At 36.5% G+C, this 22,506-nt stretch overlaps 1 protein-coding gene across 2 annotated transcripts in view; it reads right to left on the reverse strand.

The window, feature by feature from the left end:
- The window catches only part of LOC106867589 (periostin), a 1,103,508-nt gene that overhangs the window by 35,794 nt on the left and 1,045,208 nt on the right, over positions 1 to 22,506 (reverse strand). For both annotated transcript variants that reach the window (XM_089342140.1, XM_089342139.1), the window contains 2 exons: positions 19,448 to 19,577; positions 14,100 to 14,253 (listed from right to left, as the gene is read on the reverse strand). In XM_089342140.1, coding sequence (XP_089198266.1) covers positions 14,100 to 14,253; positions 19,448 to 19,577 — 284 coding nt within the window. The remainder of the gene's footprint in view (positions 1 to 14,099; positions 14,254 to 19,447; positions 19,578 to 22,506) is intronic.

Consider the following 22,506-nt stretch of genomic DNA (forward strand, 5'->3'; position numbering starts at 1 on the left):
TCACACCACCTCAAATGTAGACATTGGAACTATCATTGAGGGTCCGTTTAGTTCGTGTGAAACATTTAGCAATACATATCGAAGTCACTTTAACTCTACGGATCTGCTGACGTATATACATACATACATACATAGTTGAAGAATCTAGAGTCAAGACAAGGGAGTACGGTTGGTCATTTGTTTATTATTCGCTACAGTTGTTTCGACACAACGTAGTCCTCCAAGAATACAGTTATTTGATTATGCAACTGTTTGTATGCATAATGAGATCTAGTTGTGTCTCCTCAGATGATATACAAGTGTTGTCTCCGTTAGTTTAAAATCATCAACTTCAAGGCCTCCCTTTTCCTGACTCCACTTTCTTCAATTTTCTATCCACATAAGTCGAAATATATAATAATACTCCCTATACTCCTGAGTTATTCTGAAGGTGGACGAGTTCTATACTGTAATCTAACACTTTCCTAACGGAATATCACACACATACAGAGAATGTTTTAGCATGTGTATGGAGGGTGCTTGAACGTTAGAGATTTTTCGCCATGTGATGGTTGGTTCGCACTGAGAGATGAGCGGCACCTTGGGCAAATTGTGCCATACTTACTGTTTGAGCATTGCCTTCATGAGTAGAGGCAGGTATACGGTAACTCCATACGACACAGTGCACAGATACAAACTCACGCACGGGGGTGTATGTGCGCGCATATATATATATATATATATATATATATATATATATATATATATATACATATATATATATAATGTGAGACACTACATACACTCTTATACATGCCTCTGTGTGTGCGTGTGCATATATATGTATATATATATATACAAACACACAGATCTGTCTGTCTACCGCCTGTATATCTACTTGTGTATGTCTGTTTATCTATCTATCTATCTATCTATCTATCTATCTATCTATCTCTATATATCTATCTATCTATATATCTATCTATTTATCTATCTATATATCCAGTTCGCTATCTGTCTATCTATCCAGCTAGCCGTTTGTCTGTCTGTCTGTCTATCTCTCTCTCTCTCTCTCTATCTATCTCTCTATATATATATCTATCTATGCCTGTCTATCTATCTATCTATCTATCTATCTATGTGTCTTTCTGTCGATTTATTTACACACACACACACACACACACACACACACACACACACACACACATAAATGTCTCTCATTTACTACAAGCTTACACTCTGCTGTGATATCTCGGCATGAGATTTGTTTTATCTATCATCAACTACAACTGCCATTGGCTGTACAGATGTTTTCGTCTCGACTAATGATACATGCCTGGTATATACGAAGAGGGGAAAAAAGAAAAGACAATGAGAGAGAGAGAGAGTAGGTGAGAGAGAGAGGCAAGGATACTGAGGAGGGAAAATGAGAGGCTGAAAGAATGTTTCAATCTTGATATCTGTATTAGTCTATGACTGTCTCTCTCTCACATAGCGTATTCGCGGAAGTGTGTGTGTGTGTGTGTTCGCGCGCGCGCGTTAGTATGTATAAACGTATGTGTATGTCTGTGCGCCTGTCTGTTAGGGGTGAAGTATCAAAAAGCCTTTTGGTGCAGAAAATTATATTCTTCCTCCACTCTTTTAAGTAGATGATGTCTTAATTGGCTTTTGCTGGGCGTGTATATATATATATATATATATATATATATAAAACTAACACTATATATATATATATATATATATATATATAGTGTTAGTTTTAACCTGGTGTGAAAATCATTGCTACCTCTTGGCTACAGTACCGTGGATGTAACCGATGGGTGGGATTTTTAGGTCGGGACGCGTATGTGTCTAGGAGATGGGGTTGATGGAAATTAGCAAACGGCTGTACTTGTGGATGTTTGGTTGGCATTATGATGGCGTTGGAGGTGTTAGGGGGGAAGTACTGACGGCAGTGGCGCAAGGGGGCGGTAGATGATAGTGGATGTAGGCAGCACGGAAGTCACTTTGCAGCAGCCAGAACGAAATAAATCTTGTAAACGCCAGAACAGCAGCAGCAACTGCTGCCACTGCTGCTATTATTATTATTATTATTATTATTATTATTATTGTTAGTAGTAGTAAAAACAACAAGTAGACGGGTGAGGAGAATATATAGAACAAGAAATATAGCAACAGGATGAACGTTCCCTTTAAGAAGTTTTCTAATCGGTCTCTGAAAAACGAAACATCAACACCTCAAAAACATTGGGAAAAAAAAACCCAGCCTCAGTACATAAAACAATGCAATCTCCCGCCCCTACTCCTCTCACACCGTGACTCCCCCACCCCGATCACAACTAAAACAAACAATTAAGCCAAATGCAACAACAACAAAAACACTGCACTCTCCCCTCCATACACACACACACACACACACACACACACACACACACACACACACACCAAAAATAAAACTAAAACAAAACAACACTGAAAACGTTGAGGAAACAACTTAAAAGAAATAAAAATAAAATTCAGAAAGAAAATCGCTACGAAATAATGGTTGGAAAGAATGATGGGAAAACCTGAAGGTAGAAGACGAAAGGAAGAATAAAGGGACGGAGGGTGTGTGTGTTGAGGAAGAGGTGGTGGTGGTGGTGGTGGTATATAACTTATTTTCCCCACCCTCGCCGTCCTAATATAAGATTTTTGTTAACGTACAGAGAGTGTGGAATAGTGTGTTAAAAATGTCCCTTTTGTAAGACTGGAAGAGCTGTGTAAACAAACGAAGATGTATGTTCCTGCTACAGCATGCACGCATATCATGTATGGTTGTGTATGAATGTGTGTGTGTGTGTGTGTGTTTTGTATGTGTACGTGAGTCCGTAATAAAAAAAATGTGTATATGTCTTATATATGGATGTATAACCTTGTATATGTATAAACCCATACAACACATGAATATTTCTAAATATATATATATATATATATATACATACATTTATATATCTATCTATCTGTATGTCTGTCTATCTGCCTGTCTCTCTCTCTCTTTCTCTCTCTCTCTCTCTCTCTCTCTCATATATATATATATATATATATATATATATATATATATATATATATATATCCGATCTGCATGTATATCAAAATGATTACAACGATCTGAATGGTTAGGTTCTGAAATCGTTCAGGACAAGAAGAAAGAAAACTGTTTTTCTGTGAAAAACATGTTTTTCGCCTTTCGATTGCTGGTCGCTGTTAGGGTTGGCACAGAGCATCAAACTAACTGCAGTGTCCTCCTCGGCGATTCAAGGCCGTTACGCCAAGAAGATTGTCTTGGTGCAACAGATGTAATACTGCGAGAGGCTAAAAGAAACGAGGCTTCAGAGGGAAAACGCCGCGGAAAATAAGAACGTACACACACACACATTTATAGATGTGTGGTGAAGATGTTCGCTTCTTCACCATGTGGTGTCGGGATCAATCCCACAGCACGGCGCCTCTGGAAATTCTATTCTGCTATAACAACCAGGCGAACCAATGTCTTGTGAGTGACTGTGAGTTTGGTAGACAAAAAACTATACGAATCCCACGCCAGGTTAACAATATTCATTAGATTAGTAAAGAACTCCGCGTATTATTGTGGCAGGGTCCGAGGCCACAGTTCACTACCAGTTTATATTGGAAATCCCTGGTTGTGTTCCAGTTAGACTGGTCTTTAAACAGTGATGTACAAAACAAGACATAAATAATGGTCATCACATAGTCTTCTTTATCGCAGTAAATTTTATTAGTAATGAACCTATAATGTAAGACAAATTTATTATTTTTCTGTGTGGTGGTGATTATTATTATTATTATTATGTAAGGTGACGAGCTGGCAGAACTGTTAGCACGCTGCTTAGCTGTATTTTGTCTGCCGCTACGTTCTGAGTTCAAATTCCGCCGAGGTCAACTTTTGCTTTTCACCCTTTCGAGGTCGATAAATCAAGTACCAGTGGAGTACTGAGGTCTATGTGATCGTCTATCCCTCTCCCCACAAAATCCAGATTTTGTGCCTATAGTACAAGGGATTATTATTATTATTATTATTATTATTATTATTATTATTATTATTATTAAGGCGGCGAGCTAGCAGAATCGTTAGCAAGCCGAGCAAAATGCTTAGAAGTATTTCGTCCGTCTTTACGTTTTGAGTTCAAATTACGTCGACGTCAGCTTTGCCTTCCCCCATTTCAGGGTCAATAAATGAAGTACCAGTGAAACACTGGGGTTGATGTAATCGACTAGTCCCTTCCCCCACAATTTCAGGCCTTGTGCTTATAGTCGAAAGGATTATTATTATTAAAGCAGAATCGTTCGCACGATATAAAGGAAAGCAAACGACAACAGAAAGAACAGCATCATTAAAGATAAGACAAAAAAATTAAAAAGAAAAAAATCTGCAGCACAAACAACAATAATCCCAAGAAGACCAGCAACAAGAACTAAAACAACACGCAAATGAGAAAAACGTAACAACACTCCTCGCAACGAAATCCATTCACCAGCACAGGTTTCCTTATGTAACAATAATCGTCGTCGTCGTTGTGGGACTCCGTCGGTTACGACGACGAGGGTTCCAGTTGATCCGATCAACGGAACAGCCTGCTTGTGAAATTAACGTGCAAGTGGCTGAGCACTCCACAGACACCTATACCCTTAACGTAGTTCACGGGGAGATTCCGCGTGACACAGTGTGACAAGGCTGGCCCTTTTGAAATACAGGTACAACAGAAAGAGGAAGAAAGGGTGAGAGAAAGTTGTGGTGAAAGAGTACAGCAGGGTTCGCCACCACCACCGCCTGCCGGAGACTCGTGAAACTTTAGGTGTTTTCGCTGAATAAACACTCACAACGCCCGGTCCGGGAATCGAAACTGTGACCCTATGACCGCGAGTCCGCTGCCCTAACCACTGGGCCATTGCGCCTCCACCACACTCACACTGTATATATGCTCAAGGTTCCGCTTTGTTCCAGGATTGAACCGAACACCAGAGGGTTACGAAACAAGCTTTTTAAGCACCCAGACTAGAAAGACAAATACAAAGAAAGCGAAACGTAGTTAAGTCGAGTGATTTAGTGTGGACAAAAGATTAACAGAGAGAGGGGGGAGGAGAGAGGGGGAGGAGGGGGGGGAGGAGTCATAGATGGTTGTTCAAAGAAAATGAAGAATATAGCATCATACGGCGTTCCAGGGTGGACTGGTGGGCTGTTGTTAGGGGTGATGGAGGAGATGGCATTGGCCGTGGTGGGGAGGGAGAAGGGGAGGTGGATGGGTGGGGTGTAAAAATAAAGGAAATATATTTCTCTTTATAGGGTTTCGTTATGTCTTAATCTTGAAATTACATCACCATGTTTTTGTATTTGTTGTTACTGTTGTTGTTGCTTCTCAGTTTCGTTCTACGATATAGTGCCAGCTCTCACCATACCCTGTTCATACCCGTAGCGCGTCCATACACACACACACCCATAAAGTGTATACATTTGGATATATTCATATATGTAGATATACATGTACGTATATATATATATATATATATATATATATATATATATATATATATATATTTCACTAGGAAATATACACAAGCACATTGGCATAGACACATACTCATAATGTGTGTGTGTGTGTACATATATACGTTTATGTGTGCTCACATATATGTGTATATATGTTAGTATTTATGTATACAGAAAAAAGTATTTTTATTCCATTCACTGCACTCCCGCGAACGGAATTATTCTAGGATGTGTGTATGTATGTGTGTGTGTGTGTGTGTGTAGGAAAGGAAGCTAAGAAAAAAGAGAACGTGGAGCAGAGGAGAAAGTGTTAGAGAAAGAAGAAAAAGAAACACCAAGAAATAGTGAAAGGAGAAAAAAGGTGGGGAAGAGGAGGAAGTCGAAATGGAAGACGACGAAGAAGAAAGAGAAGGGAAGACGGGGGTGGGGATGGGGTGGAAGGACGGAGGAAGTGAATGAGAAAGACTGTGAATGAGAAACAGAGGGAGGGAGGCGTGACAGCTGAAAAAATGATTCTGATTGTAAACGGAATATGGTTTATGGTGTGTTTTAATAATTTTCTGGGAAGAATACGATGCCGTATACACGCATAACAAATATACATACATGTGTGTGTGTGTGTGTGGATACAACACTGTTACTCACAAACGCATGCAGATGCACACATGTATGTATATGAGTGTGTGTGTGTGTGTGTGTGTGTATATATATATATATATATATATATATATATATATATGTGTGTGTGCTTTTATGTGTGTGTGTATATTTTGTATATGTGTGTATGTAGGCTACGCATACTTAGAGATACGCATGAGTGACTATGTATTCAAACGTACGCAGATACACACGCGTATATATGTGTGTGTATATGTGTGTATACACACACACACACATATATATATATATATATATATATATATATATGTATGTATGTATGTATGTATATGTGTGTACATGTATATGTGATATATGTGTGTGTGTTTGTATGCATATTTTGTGTGTATGTATATTTGTGTGTGTGTTAGTATGTATATTCGTATATGTGTGTATGTATGTATGTGTATTTACATTTGTATATGTGTGTATGTAGGCTATACATACTTAGAGATACGCATGACTGGTTGTGTATTCAAACATTGCTTTTTGTTTTATTTTTGTCAATGAAAGTTGAGTGCTCAACAGTCATGTAAAAAACAAATATTCACAATACAGCCACCTATGTATCATACTTAACGCATAGACACCGTTGACAGACAACATACTTTAGTATTCGTCCAAGATAAAATCCCTTACAGACGTACTGTTGGTTTGTTTACATCCCCATAGCTTTGCAGTTCGGCATATAGAGAAGATTGTATATTCGGCACTTAAAATATATTGCGTTCGATTGGTGCTAAGAAATTCTTAAAACTGATGCCCAGTATGGCCCCAGTTCACTGACAGAAACAATGTTTTGGTCTCTTTGTGATAAATTACTTGATTTCTTCAGAACTCAACTGCAGGTTTATCTGTGCACGGCAGGCCTCATCTACAGGTTTATCTCTCTGCCCGAGGTCGACTTAGCTTTCATCCTTTCGAGGTCGATAAAATAAATACCATTTGAGCACTGAGGTCGATACAATCGTCTGGTGGTCCCCTTCCCCGAAATTTCAGGCTCCTTGTGCCTACAACAGAAGGGATTTTCTTCTTCTTCTTCAGGCTACAAGTTGGCAGAATCGCTAGCACGCCGGGCGAAATGCTTAGTGGCATTTCATAACTCTCACGTTCTGAGTTCAAATTCCGCCGTGGTTGATTTTACCTTTCATCCTTTCGGGGTCAATAAATTAAGTATCAGTTGATAACTAGGGTCGATGTAATCGACTTCCCACCTTTCGAAACTGCTGGGCTTATGCCAAAATATACATCCACGCGTCTAGTTTAATTCTGTGTGTGTGTGTATGTATATATATAAAATTCTTCAACAAGAATATTATTGACTGACACTTCAAAGTTGTGGCGAGTTAAAATCTTCGTTAGATGTGTCGGTTTGAATGGAATGGAATGGTATGGAATGGTAATTAAGTTTTAGGTTAGGATGTGCTAGAGAAGTGTACTGGAAAAGTTTTTTTGATTTTTTAAATTAAATTTGGGATTATGTTATCGTTTAGAATTTATTCCAAGATTAACTTCAATACAACGTAGTTTGACGATAGCTTAGATGGCCGAAACTTCGAAGTCACTTTCAATTTTCTTGTTCAATAATAATAAATTTGTACTCTATACAAGTATAGAGTACCCCTCCAGATTAACGTAATTTAACGTAAAACATCAATCCATTTCTTCCTTTCTTTCTATGTTTCTTTCTTTCTTTGAAATGGATTTAGAGTAATCCCTGGAGCATCGTGGGAGTTACGTTCTAAAACTCCCTGGCGTTAGGTGAAAATCCGCGAAGTAGAAACAATACTATACTGTCTATTTTTTAAAATCATTTTTATAATTTGTATATATTTATCTTATTATAAATGCAAAACAACATCACAGAGGAATGTACGTAGCTTAAATAATAAACCACGATAGATGAACCGCGATATGCACAAAGGTTTTACAAAGCAAAGGTTAGTGACTTCTAAGTCGCGGCTTGTTTGCCATATTCAGAAGTCTGTCGGTGAGAAAATCGCAACTTCCAAGTCGCTATCAATATTTTCCTTATAACTTAATATGTAATCTAATTTTAAAAAAAATATAGAATAATACGTCAGTTTAATGGTAACATAAACTAAACATAACCACCCACACTCACAAATTCCACCCCCACACTCACAAATTCAACCCCCTACACATATATGTTGATATATGTATATATGTGTGAATAAATATATATTTAAATGCGTTTACAATATATAGAGTATAAATGTATATAAATATTTTCGTATGTATATAAATATATAAACCTATATGTACATGTATATATATATGTGTGTATGTACGCATAGACATATACATATCAACATAAATTTATAAACACATACACACAAACTTGCACAGACTTACACGTATATGCATGCTTTTATCAATACACGTGTGTGTGTGTGTGTGTGTATACACATACACAAGCACACACAATATGAGTGTGTGTGTGAGAGTGTGTGTTTGAGCAAATGTGTGTGCATTTGTTGGCGAAGGATTTTCTTATCTTTTATCGTTTAACGAAGATAAAGATTAAGATGTTTATGATGTTAATAAAAACGGCTACCATGATGGTGATGATGATGATGATAACGATTGAGAAAAAATGGCGGCGGCGATTAATGATGATTAAAACAAGATATAGTAATAGATAGCTTCCCGCACACACACACACACACATATATATATATATATATATATATAACAACGTTCACACACGCACTCAAATATTCCCATACTCACACACACATATATTCATTCATTCTAACAAGAACAACAACAACAGCGCTACGAGCCACATCATTTACGATAACAATACGAACGCTGAGAAAATGTAGCGTAACGATACAAAGATTGTTATCAATACCATCATCATCACCATCATCATCATCACAATCACCAACACTATCATCATCACCACCGCCATCGTCACACTTATCTTCATCACATTCGCACCATCTTCATCGTCGTCTTCGTACTATTATCGTCACAATCATCACCGAAATTATTCGCATCGTCCTCTTCATTACAAGAATCTTCATCGTGCATTCTCACACCATCATCTTCATCATCGTCATCATCATCAACCATTTCCTAATCATCACCGTCATCATCATTAACGTTACCACTCCTCCTCGTCATCCTCTTCAACATCAAACCCCATCAATAAGACCGCCAATGCTATTTCATTGGTTCCCTTCAGGCTAGCAGTTGTAATGATGTGTAAGTTATTTAATGGACAGATATCACTAGGAAATATACACAAGCACACTGGCATAGAGAAACATACACATAATGTGTGTATATATATATATATATATATATATATATATGAATCTTTATGAATATAATGCAATCATTATATCCAATGTAATTTGTGTGTGTGTGTACATAATGCATATATACGTTTTAATATATGTATAATTTATGTTAATATGTATGGAAAATTTATGTATAGTATTTTTATACGTATCTGAAAAATGTACATAATCAAGCGTGTATATATATATGTGTCTATATATGTGTGTATATATATATATATATATATATATATATATATATATATACATACATAGCATAATGTATACGCATAAATATATGTATAATTTATGCATATATCATACGTATGCAATATCTATATATATGTAATATATATTTTTATACATATCTAAAATATGTATATGATTGTCTACACACACACACACACACACACACACACACACACACACACACACACACACACACACATTATCTCTAATATATGTATGTATGACGTCCTAGGCCATAATTTAAATTTTATGTTGCTACGATCAATCAAGCCATCATTCAGCGTTCTGTAATTAAAAAATTTCCTTTGAAGAGAGCTTGGAGACTTCGCCGTTTTATTCGGCAACACAGATCATGAGCGAAAAACATAAGGAATTGTAAGACCCAGCAGAAACTAAATAATTTAAGGGGAGATCACTGCGTGGGTCGTTGACTAATTACGGCTTATAATTGATGAGAGAGCAGCACATTCAATTGCTGTTTGGAGTTTGGGTATGGGTTGATGGTAAAATATCTTTTGTATGGTCCTAGTTACTGAATATTGAAGTTTATGCAAGTTATTCGGGTAAATTTGACAATCTTTTATGTCTCCTTTCTTTCAAGAATATTTTGATCTTTTGGCGAACAGTCAGCGGCGTTGGACAACAAAAAGATTAAAGTTGTAGCTGAGAAAAACTTACATAGATGTACAAGGAAAACGTTTCTTCTCTTTTGTTGTAGATAACGGTGGCTTTCACCACCCTCTACTCTCTTCTATCTGTTCTGTCTCGAGAAAGAAAACATGTAACGTTCAAAAGCATATATTTTTAGAACTAAAAGAATGGGTGTTCCGTGTGAACCAGACCTTAAATGTATTTTCTGTCATCCTGATATACATTTTTAATGAACAGCCTACCCATTCTCCATCCCCTTTTTATAAATTCCTGCTCCATCTAAAGAGCATCTACTCCTAGCTCTGAAATTGTTTACGTATTTCATTATTTGTGTAATGTTAATATATTAAAGATACATATTGTTTACTTCTCTCAACATCCTCAGCTGGGAAGACTCACCCGTACAAGCGACGTATGTGGTCTGTGTTAGGTCTCGGCACCATTGTTTACTAAAGAAATAGCCTCCCATGGCAGAACAAGAAGCTTTCCAATTGGCTTAAATATTTCAACCCCAAACGCTAATAAACGTTATAAGGTTTCAGACAAATAACTATACTCTATACGATATGTTGAGTACATTTTCGTTTGTTTTATAACGCACGCACAGACAAACGCACAAATATATATGTATATATATATATATATATATATATATATATATATACACACGCATACGCGATGAATAATATGCTATGTGTATATGTGTCTCTCTATATATTGTATTTGTGTATTATATCTATATATAATAGCTACAAACATACATACACATACATATATGCAGATATGCACTATTGCATATTTGGACGTAAGGACAAAGGATTCCTAATATTTAATAACGTTGTACTTTGGGAAGTGGAGTTAAATAAATTTACACATTAATAACAAGCTTACACATAAAGCTGTGAGCTCGTCATTAATAATAATAATGATGATGATGATAATAATAATAAGGACGTTTGCATCTAAGATCGTACATGTATTCAAACGTAGAATGATAATTAAGAACACACAATGATATATAAATGGAAATTAAAATTTATTTTTTCCTAATATCCAAAGAGAATTTATCATAAGAGATAAAAGGAACGTATATATAGAGAACAAACAAACACACACACACACACACACACACACACACACACACATTCACACACATTCTATCTCGCTCTTCTTTTCCACACTCCCTATAAACGATCTTGTACGATTCCCACTTAAGTGTCTCTTTTTATCCATTTCCTCGGAGTGTCGTTTTAAAATTAAAACACTGCGGATGTGTGTGTGTGTGTGTGTGTGTGTGTCTTTGAAGTTGGTGTGCGTGAGAAGTTCTTAGAGAAAGAGAGCTAGGAAGATAAAGTGAAGGAGAAAGCTTAAATGAAAAGAGGGAGAGAAAGAGAGGTGGCGAGTTAGATAGAGAGTGAGACGGGAAAGCGAGGGATGTACTTTCTTTTTTTTTTACCTCATTTATAAGCATTGAAGATCAAGCAACATGATATTAAGCCGATTAATCTGATTATGAGAACGTTTATATCTTGAGGGCGTGGGGAGTAGGAGGAGGGAAAGAAGCATATAACACCCAAAACGCGCGCACACACACACACACACACACAATTCTATCACATACATACGCACGCATGTGTGTGTGTGTGTGTGTGCACGTATTTAAATCTTTGACTACGTACAAACACGCATACATACCTACACACAAATATATATATATATATATATATATATATATATATATAGGCTATTCACAAAACTTTTCATCATGTGAAGTATGGGGGAGTGAAAGAGAAACGCACGCACATACATATATATCTATATACATCTATACATACACGCATTATTACGAACGTTCTTACACTCATACACACACATGGCTACACACAAACGCAGACATGCACACATATATAGTCATACGCAAACACACACACTGCAGCCGAGCCAGTTACAAACATAATAAACATAAGATCACCAACCATTTTCTGCTGGACCACGTCAGGCCACCGAGAGGGAGCCTTTATGTGGACGATGAATTAGCTAGAAATACCAGCCAACTCGTTCGAAAATTAACATCCTGTGAAGAACATATTAGGGAATGTAGTTGTACTGTATGCAAATAGGATAGGATGATCCCCATTGGAAAGCTTTAGATCAATGATTTTCAACCACTTTTTTGACCATAGACCCCTTTGGATTTTTATTTTTCTCATCTGTATCCCCGTAGCTACTTGATGTTAAAAATAAGTCCTACTTTTATAATTAAATATTAGGAATTGTAAGAAAATAATCTTAAAATATTTTGTGTGTCGTAAAACTATAACTAATTTATTGCAGATAAGTTTTAACAGCAAAATCTTACGCGGACCGTCTCCACACCCGGTGAGGTGAAGTGTTTTGCTCAAGAACACACGTACACGGATTTTTCTCTACTGAGAAGGTTTTGGTAAGATATCACAGCTATTCTGCGTATCAGACCATATTTTCGTTTAGGGATTATTTCTATCGTCTGTATATACATACATATCCATTGAGTGTACAATCTCTGTATATATCAGAATATATACATCTTTATGTATATCTGGTCATCCATCTCAGTATTATCTCTATCTATTCCTCTGACTATATATCTATTTAACTGACTATAATAATAATATCACACACACAAAAAAAAAAAAGCCAAAACAAATGAAATCAAAAGTGTGATCTTGAAGCAGCCATTTTTGCAGGTGTCGTTCACAAAGGATTTTAGACGAAAAAGCACAATCATAAACGTTTCTTTCCAATTTTTATTTCATGATTCCAAAATACCCTGACAGTGAATATTCAAAAGTAAATCAGTCCTTTTACCAGTGGATGATGGGAATCGAGCAACTCGGAGTACTGGAAATCGTAGCCTTTCTGTTATGATGTATTAAGGAATACTCTACATTTGAAATGGAATCTGTAGTTTATCACTCCTGGTGAATCAACAGATACATACATATATATATATATATATATATATATATATATATTTGTTTTGCAAGATTTTTGATGTGAAATCGTGTGTTGAAACAGATGTTGTTGTACTTGGGGATGGTCATATTGCCAGTTTAGCCAATAAATACAAAATGGCTGATATTTAGCAAGGTGATATTTAGCAAGGAAGGAAACAAAGGACCACTGATGAGGTCAAAGAAGTGTGACGAAAGAACTCTGGCCGAAATAAGATTAAGATTAATGTAATATAAAGCTGAAGCAAATTAACACCAAATATACAGTGCGTGTGTTTTTATTGGCTAAACTGGCAATATGACCATCCCCAAGTACAACAATATATATATATATATATACTTCACCACAAACACGTACCCAAGCAACTACGTATCGATCTGTGTTCATTTATCAAACTACATGTATGTGTAGGTTTATGAATGGGAATAGAGAAGGAATCTTCATACAAAGAATCTCACGCGATCTCAATTCCTTTCTCTCTCTCTATGTCTCTTTCTCTCTCTCTATGTCTCTTTCTCTCTCTCTCTCTCTCTCTATGTCTCTCTCTCTCTCTCTTTCTATGTCTCTCTCTCTCTCTCTATGTCTCTCTCTCTCTCTCTATGTCTCTCTCTCTCACGCACGCACACACACACACACACACACACACACACACACACTGAAACAAAGTGTACTGCAGTCACACATGATGATGAAGAAGAAGCTTATCACATTACCTGACTGAAGTCTCTTTGTCAATCATTTCAATCAAATTAAATGGTGAGTAGTTTAGGAAGCCATCGATGACGTATATAATACCATTACTGCAACCGATGGCGGGGTTGATCAGGTAGAGTCTCTGCATTCCAAATCCGGCATCGACATAGATACCTGTCAGAGAAAGACACGGATAAATACAAGGATTACAGACAAACGAAAACAGTCACGAAGCTCGCTACGACTCCCTCTCTATTGTTTTCGACTTTTTGGCATGTACGTATATATATATATATATATATATATATATATATATGCATGTATATGCATATATATGTATGCATGTATATGCATATATATATATATATGCATGTATATGCATGTATATATGCATATATATATATGCATATATATATGCATGTATATGCATATATATATGCAAGTATGCATATATATACGTGTGCATATGTATATATACACACATACACCCGCAGCGAATATATAGTTACGAGTATACATGCATATTTAACATACATAAGCATATCTATGTGTTGGTATATATATATATATATATATATATATATATATATATATATATATATATATGTGTGTGTGTGTGTGGGCATATATCTATATATGTATATGTATATATACATATATATATGTGTATATATATGAATATATGTAGGGGTGTATATATGTGTATGTATGTATGTATATATATATATATGCGTATGCACTAAGAGGTGTATCTGTAAGTGACCATATGCATAGAAATATATGCATGTACATTTGTGTGTAAATGCATAGACATATGTACATATGTGAATGAATTTTGCAATGTCGTGTTTGTTAACTATCTTATTCACTCTTTCTGTTTATTTTTTTTTTCAATATATTATTATTATCATTATTTTATTTTCCGTATTTATTTACTAGGCCAGTTTGTTTTCTATGAATAAACATGTTGACAAATGCAAAAAATAGAAAAAAAAAATGAACCAGAATGGCAGCTGCCACTAAAACTGCAACAACAAAAAAATGCAGGATTGCAATATCAGCAAAATAATAATAATAATAATAATAATAATAATAATAATAATAATAATAATCATCCTTTCTACTGGAAGCACAAGGCCTCAAATTTGGGTGAAGGGATAAAGTCGTTTAAATCTACCCCATTGTATAAACTGGTACTAATTTTATCTACCCCGAAAGGATGAGAGTCAAAGTTGACCTCGGCGGAATCTGAAGTCAGTACGTTGCGGCAGACGAAATACCGCTAAGCATTTCACCCGGTATGCTAATGATTCTGCCAGCTCGCCGCCTTAATAATAATAATAATAATAATAATAATAATAATATCAAGTTCAATACATCGACCCCAGTGCTCAAATGGTACTTATTTTATCGACCGAGGTGGAATTTGAACTCAAACCGTAAAGGCCGTGCTAACGATTCTGCTAGCTTCCCGCATTAACAACAGATGAAAGAGTAAAAAAGAAAAAAAAGAAAAAGAAAGCACTGCTTTGCCGTACATAACATCGTGCATAACACATACGATAGTGGTCGATGCTGCTTCTCTGTGGTGGATCGGCTTTTGACAATCGACAGCAAAAATAGCACCGACTAAAAGAGCTATCGGCCAGACTCAGTTGCACAGCGTAAATACAGTGTTAAACCTAAGACACGACTTGAACATATGATGCAGGAGCCGTGCTCAGCTCTACAGTAAAATCCCTGGGACATATATATATATATATATATATATATATATTGAAATAATCTCCGAATAAAATTTCCTTCATCAACGAGGTCGTACCAGGATGTTGGCGTTGTTTGTTTTTCTTTAGACTCTGTTATAGCCAGAGATAGCTGTCCATTGGTTAATTGTTTTCCAGACATAACCAGTCTGTCACAACAATCCCGCCTTCATCTCTCTCTCTCTCTCTCTCTCTCTCTCTCTTTTCCCTTCTCTCCCCTTCCCTCATCACCCTCTCTTCGTCTCTCTCTCTCTCTCTCTCTCTCATCCTACCAGAACTTTGCAAAGAAAGTTATAAAACAGATACAGAGGGGAAGATGAAGAAATAAAGAACAGGAGAGAATAAGAGAATGAATATGATAGAAAGCGTGTCCGGGGTCGAACGGAGAGAGAAAGAAGGCCGGATGTTGTTTATAATCAATGTCGTCTGGCTCTCAATATATTTCCTCTCGTATGGTGGCGTCAGTGTCGTTTGGTGTCACTCTTTGGCCGAATGTCAGAAAAATAGATACCAGGTCGATGACCAGTTTATGAGAGAAACTCTACGTGGTCGCTTTACTTGCTAGAAACAGCATACAAATGTCTCCCAAATTACAGTTTCTGGTTTTAAGAAACAGGACGGTATGCATATGGCTGCAACTACATTGATAATAAGTCTATCTGATTATGACTGAACTATGGCTAAATAACTACAATGAGGAGGTTCACTTCGAGGTTGTTAGGGAATGCTATTTCTAGCATGTTGTCCAACTTCCTAGAAATAGAACTCAAATTTCTCTCAACTCAGATGCTGCTATTTTAAATCGGGATCTCACACAATATGCTATGAAATCCTCTTTATAGAAACGAAAGAGAGCGTCAGGACTGAAGGAACTTTCATCATAGGTCATCTCGTTCGTGGCTAGCCTGGGGCTAAAACAGGAACAGCAGCCATGTTTAATTACAGACATACGTCTTTGTTAATGAATAATTAATGATAATCAATGGCGTTGTTGGAATAAAATTGCGCACACACACACACACACACACACACACACACACGAATACATATGAGAAAGAGGGAATAGTCAGAAAGCATTTTTTTCAAGATGAACATTATTTCTAGGACGAAGTGGCGGGGTGCCAGAATCCTTATAGCACCGGATAAAAGGTCACGGTTGTTTTCATTCTGAGTTCAAATGACGGAGTTTAAATTTGCCATTTATTCCTCCAAAGTCAGTGAAGAATCAGCCAAGTACTTGAGTCAATGATATTAACTACTCGCCTCTCCTAAACATTGCTGGCTCTGTGCCAAAATTAGAAACTGATAAGTATTTTTATCATAGAGACAAGATCACATATTTAGTGGAAAGAACCATCGATTACATCGACCGTGGAACTGGAAATAAATGGTAAAATTTACTTAGGGAACTTGTGGTGTTCAAACCCCCATCCATTCAGGGCAATAGTTATTTTTTTTTGTTTTACAAAATGTTATAAATTTACGGGTAGAGAACAATGAAATATATCGCCTTCGTAATAAAAACGGGTGGCTCTTTTATCGAGACCTGAAGGATGAAAGATGAATTCGACCTCTGCCAGATTTGAACACCGAACGTAACTAAATACAGTGTTAATCTGTGTATCCCTACGATATATCTTCTTTGACGCGCACACATACAGATTGCGATGTTGTTATATGGCCTGTACCATGTACATCACGTCTTTCACTCACATAAACACATCAAACACATCTGTACACCTATATACACCTTCGACACACTCCATACATGCATACTGATACATACACAAGAGAGAGAGAGAGAGAGAGAGAGAGAGAGAGAAAGAGAGAGGTGTGGGGGGGGGGAATAAACAAACAAACAAGCAAGCAATCTGTAGTTTAGTATTCAGCAAGATATGGCTACCAAATCTTCAATACTGAATTCCAAGCACGGTATACTGTAAATCCGCCATTAAAATCCGTCTTGCATTACCATTCTATCTGTCTGTCTGTTTATCTACCTATCTATCTACCCACTTATCTCGCACAAAGATAATATATATATATATATATATATATATATATATATATATATATTATGAATGTATGTATATATATCTTTTTCTCTCCTTTCTTTATATATCAGTCTACTGTGTTTCCTCGCTCCCCATCCTCGCCTCTTCTGTGTTCTCCATCTTAGAAAAAGATATTCAAAGTGAGATGGATTTCACTACAGATCATCGATTATCATGGATAAAACAAATATATGGAAGGTTGATGTTGCTATTGGTGGTGATGCTGCTGATGGTGATAATGATATGTATATAGAAAGAGTACATAACCTGTGTAGCAATGACACGAATGCGACGATGGTGTGGTCGTGTGGTTGAGGAGTCCACTTCGCAATCACGAGCTTCCGAGTTCGGACAAGCTTTATAATTGGACGATTTTATATTTCCTCTACTAAAATCGGGTTGACCCGAACAAGCTGGTACCATTTCATCAATACAAATAGTGTAGAAATCCGTCTATATATATATATATATATATATATATATATATATATATATATATATATATATGCTGCCATGCTTGACCGCTAAATCCACAAGTTTTTTTTTATTCTCTCTGTTTATTTTCTCTTATACCTTTCTGTTAAAGAGCGTAGGCTCGAAACGTAAAAGACTTTTTCGCTTTCCCGTGCGTCAAACTAATACACCTGATTGTTGTTCATACACTTGACTTCGTTCTTTTGTTTTTAAATAAATTTCAACTATATATATATATATATATATATATATATATATATATATATATATATATATATATATATCCAAATTGAATGAGTGGAACAGACGAAATCCAGGCTACATATGCTTCCTAGCTAGCAGATCTTCTGGTATATTACTCAACGAGGTGTACTCAGCTAGATACTTCCTACACGTCCATGAATCTTTCAATTACAAATCAATAGTATATACGATTATGTGCGTGCGTGCGCGTGGGTTTATATATGTATGTATAATGCCATTATTTGACCGAACAGATAACACAAGCAAGTTGTCAATGTACTGAAATACCGATTTGGTTCAACTCGGTGACGCTGTTCAACTCGAAATGGCAGAATCGTTACCGCGCCGGACAAAATTGTATAGCGACATTTCTTCCGGTTTTATGCTATTCTGTAAAATTCTACCGGGTTCGAGTCGCTCCGAGAAGGAAAAAATCAATAACAGCGAAAACACTACAGACGACTACCACTGCAAAAATAACATCTATGACGATGATAATCCATAAGATTTAAAGGGTAAAAAGCCCCTTGGGTCACGAATGACCATGGGATTGTACCTAGAAAGCTTACCCCCGAGACACAAGTACAGGCAGGGTTGTTTCTGGAAGACCCTCAGTTGCTCATGCATACCATGTCACCGATCTTACCCAAGGGAAAGGCAAAGGGGCCGATACAGCTTGACACCAGTGACGTCGCAACTCATTTCTACAGCTGAGTGAACCCACAGCCAAGTCCGGGAATTAAACTCACTACCTCATGATTGTGAGCCCGACGCTCTAACCATTGAGCCATTCGCCTTCACATAAGATTAGGTTATTGAAATGACTTTACTTACCACCGATGTTATTCCGGAAGATTTTGAAGGAGATATTAAATTGGTTTTTGATGACACATTTTTTCCTTAATCTTGAACGCAGGTACTTCCAGTCCAGGCGTGAATTCTGCACCACGTGACCTGCAAATATCTGGGGAAAAGAAAAATAGTTATTAAATAACAAATAAAAGTTTACAAAGAATATGATTTATTTTACCTAAATAGAAGTAAAAACGAAACAAAATTATAGTCCAAAACATGTGCTTCACGTTTGAGAAGAGACTTTCTATACAGCAACTTAAGTGGCTAGAAATGGCAGCAAGATATCATCAGTCAGGTTTACATTATATAAGGGAGCAAGAAATTCTACACAAGCACTCCGCTATGAGTACATTGCATCCTGCAGCGGAAACCTCTGTAAGCTAGTGGATTTCGTAACATAATTTCTTGTTCCCTTGTCGTTCATTTAATTCCTTATTACTGCTCTGTACTTGACTAACTCTTCTATAACGTGCGTATATTGAATTTTAATTCCAGATTATTAGTATCGCTAGCCTAAGCGAAATATCAACACACACACACACACACACACACACACACACACACACACACACACACACACACACACACACACACACACACACACACACACACACACACACACACACACACACACACACACACACACACACACATATTGTGTGGGGGTGTATAGTAAATGGAAGGAGATGGTTTATGCAGTACATGGTGTAGAATTTGTTCACATATTTATTTAAGCTGTGGATTTAGTCGTTACTCGATTTTCACGCTGTGCACACTTTCATTTAGATTGCAAGATCGCGGAAACTCGAGCGTCAAACTCCAGTTGCGCGGAGCCCCGCTTTTAACATGCGTATGCGTCTGGGCGCATGGGCGAGTGTGTGTGTGTGTGTTGTGGATGTTTTGATAACTGGTTTTTACGTTATTATTCCTACATTAATAATTCGATTGCGAAATATTTCTCGTTGAATTCATAAACAGCAAACAACCACCTGCAAGTAATTCGTTCAAATCATTTTTAAGGGCTGCCCACATCTGTCGATCTTACGATCTGTCTGTCTCGGAAAATAGATTTTTCCAGAACCTGGTTTCCATATATTGACAGATAAATGCAGATTAGTGTGCAAATATGACGTTACATAATTCAAACCAGCTGGTCTCCTTCTGTATTGCATAGTTATATTTAGTTATGAAGTGATATATGGATATATATACATACACGCACGCGTATTTATATTCAAATGAATATGTATGCAGGTATTGGAAATTTTAACGTGTAGCACACTCACACACATATATGTAATCATATATACAAGCGTATGTGTGTATGTGTATATGTTTGTGTGTTGGTGTAATCCTATACACATGTATATATAACCACATATACATACATTTGTGGGTGTATGTATTAGTTCAATGCAAATACCACAAATATCTGAGCTTTTAGACAATCAAGCAGAAATTTCACCAGGAATAGTTGAATCCTTCAAACATTGATGAAGATACATGTCCAAGTGTTTAGAATGTTCACTCACGATCGTGAGTTCGATTCCAGGACCAAGCAGTATGTTATACCCTTGTTTAAAACACTTCATTTCACGTTGCTCCAATTTCCTCATATCTGTATAAATAATCCTTCGACGGTCTGGCGTCTCGTCCAGGGACGGTATTATTATCCTGGTGACCAACACTTTGAGTCCTCGGACTCATGACAGTAATATACTGGAGAGTCAATTTACATTGCTTTTTTTCCCCCGACTGATATTCTAAAATCTTATGAGAAATATCCACAATCTCCGACCTGGTATTCCTTTAGAAGTGATTGTTCCGACTTCCATAGTCACAATTCAGAGTCTATTCCAGGTCATCCTTACCCATAACCTCCAATATCCCTCAACAGCAGTGGTTCTTAACCCTTTTCACCTATAACCTCTGGATTTCTATTTTCCTCTATTGGATCCCCATAACCATTCGATGATTAAAAACTCCCATTAAATTTTTATACTTAAAATTACATCAAGTTTTATATGAAAATTTTTTATAAATATCTTGTATACTGTACAAGCATAAGCTTTTTATTGCTCATAAATTTTAACAAAATCTTATATAGACCTTGAAGGTCATGTGGACCCCGGTTGAGAACCAAAGCTCTACAGAAAGAAGGGGTTGCGTTCTACAGATCGTATTATCTAGTATTGGTAGAATGCAGCAGGGCCCTGACGAAGGTTCTAGTAACTTCAATCGGAATGATACTTTACAAATTAATACGACACAAGAAAAAAAAAAATAGATAAACCTATTTTAAACTAAAATAAAGACATATGTAATAATATGTAAGGAATGCATAAGAAATAGTAATAAAATATTGATAATGTTTAATGCAAAAGAGAAAAGCTCGGATAAAACAATGGGAGAAAGAAAATGTCTTTCTTTGTTCGTGTTAGAAATTCGGCAGAGAAAGTGTAACGTGTGAGTGATGGTAGAGATGAGAGAGTGACGATAAAAGGGAGAATATTTGAATTGTAAAAAAATGTAGCTAAATGGATATGGCGCTGTGTGTTATTTCATTGAAGTTGGCGTTTAGGTGTATGTGCACGCAGGCGAGCGTTTTTGTGCTCGTTATACGTATGCATATATGGATGCATGTACATAAGTATTTATGCATTTATGTACATATATGCACACACACACGTATATATATTTGTGTGTGTAAGACTCTGGGAGACAGAAGCATCGAGGGGAAAGAAAAAAATGTGGTGTGACAGAGAGATATAAATAAAGACAGTTAAGAGAGATGTTACTTTAATGAACGACTTTGTGGATGTCATACAAAATTGTCAATGCAATTTTCGTTTGTTTCTGCCTCTTTTGTGTTTCGATCTTATTCGTTCATTCTTCGTGTGTGTGTGTATGCATGTGTGTGCATCTCTCTCTCTCTCTCTCTCTCTCTATATATATATATATATATATATATATGTGTATAGTGTGAGTGTATATGTTTATACATTTCTATTTGACTTCCATTTTTCACTGATCTTGTA

This window comes from Octopus bimaculoides, chromosome 25 (genome assembly GCF_046866305.1).
Source record: "Octopus bimaculoides isolate indiv1 chromosome 25, ASM4686630v1, whole genome shotgun sequence".
Lineage (NCBI taxonomy): Eukaryota > Metazoa > Mollusca > Cephalopoda > Octopoda > Octopodidae > Octopus > Octopus bimaculoides.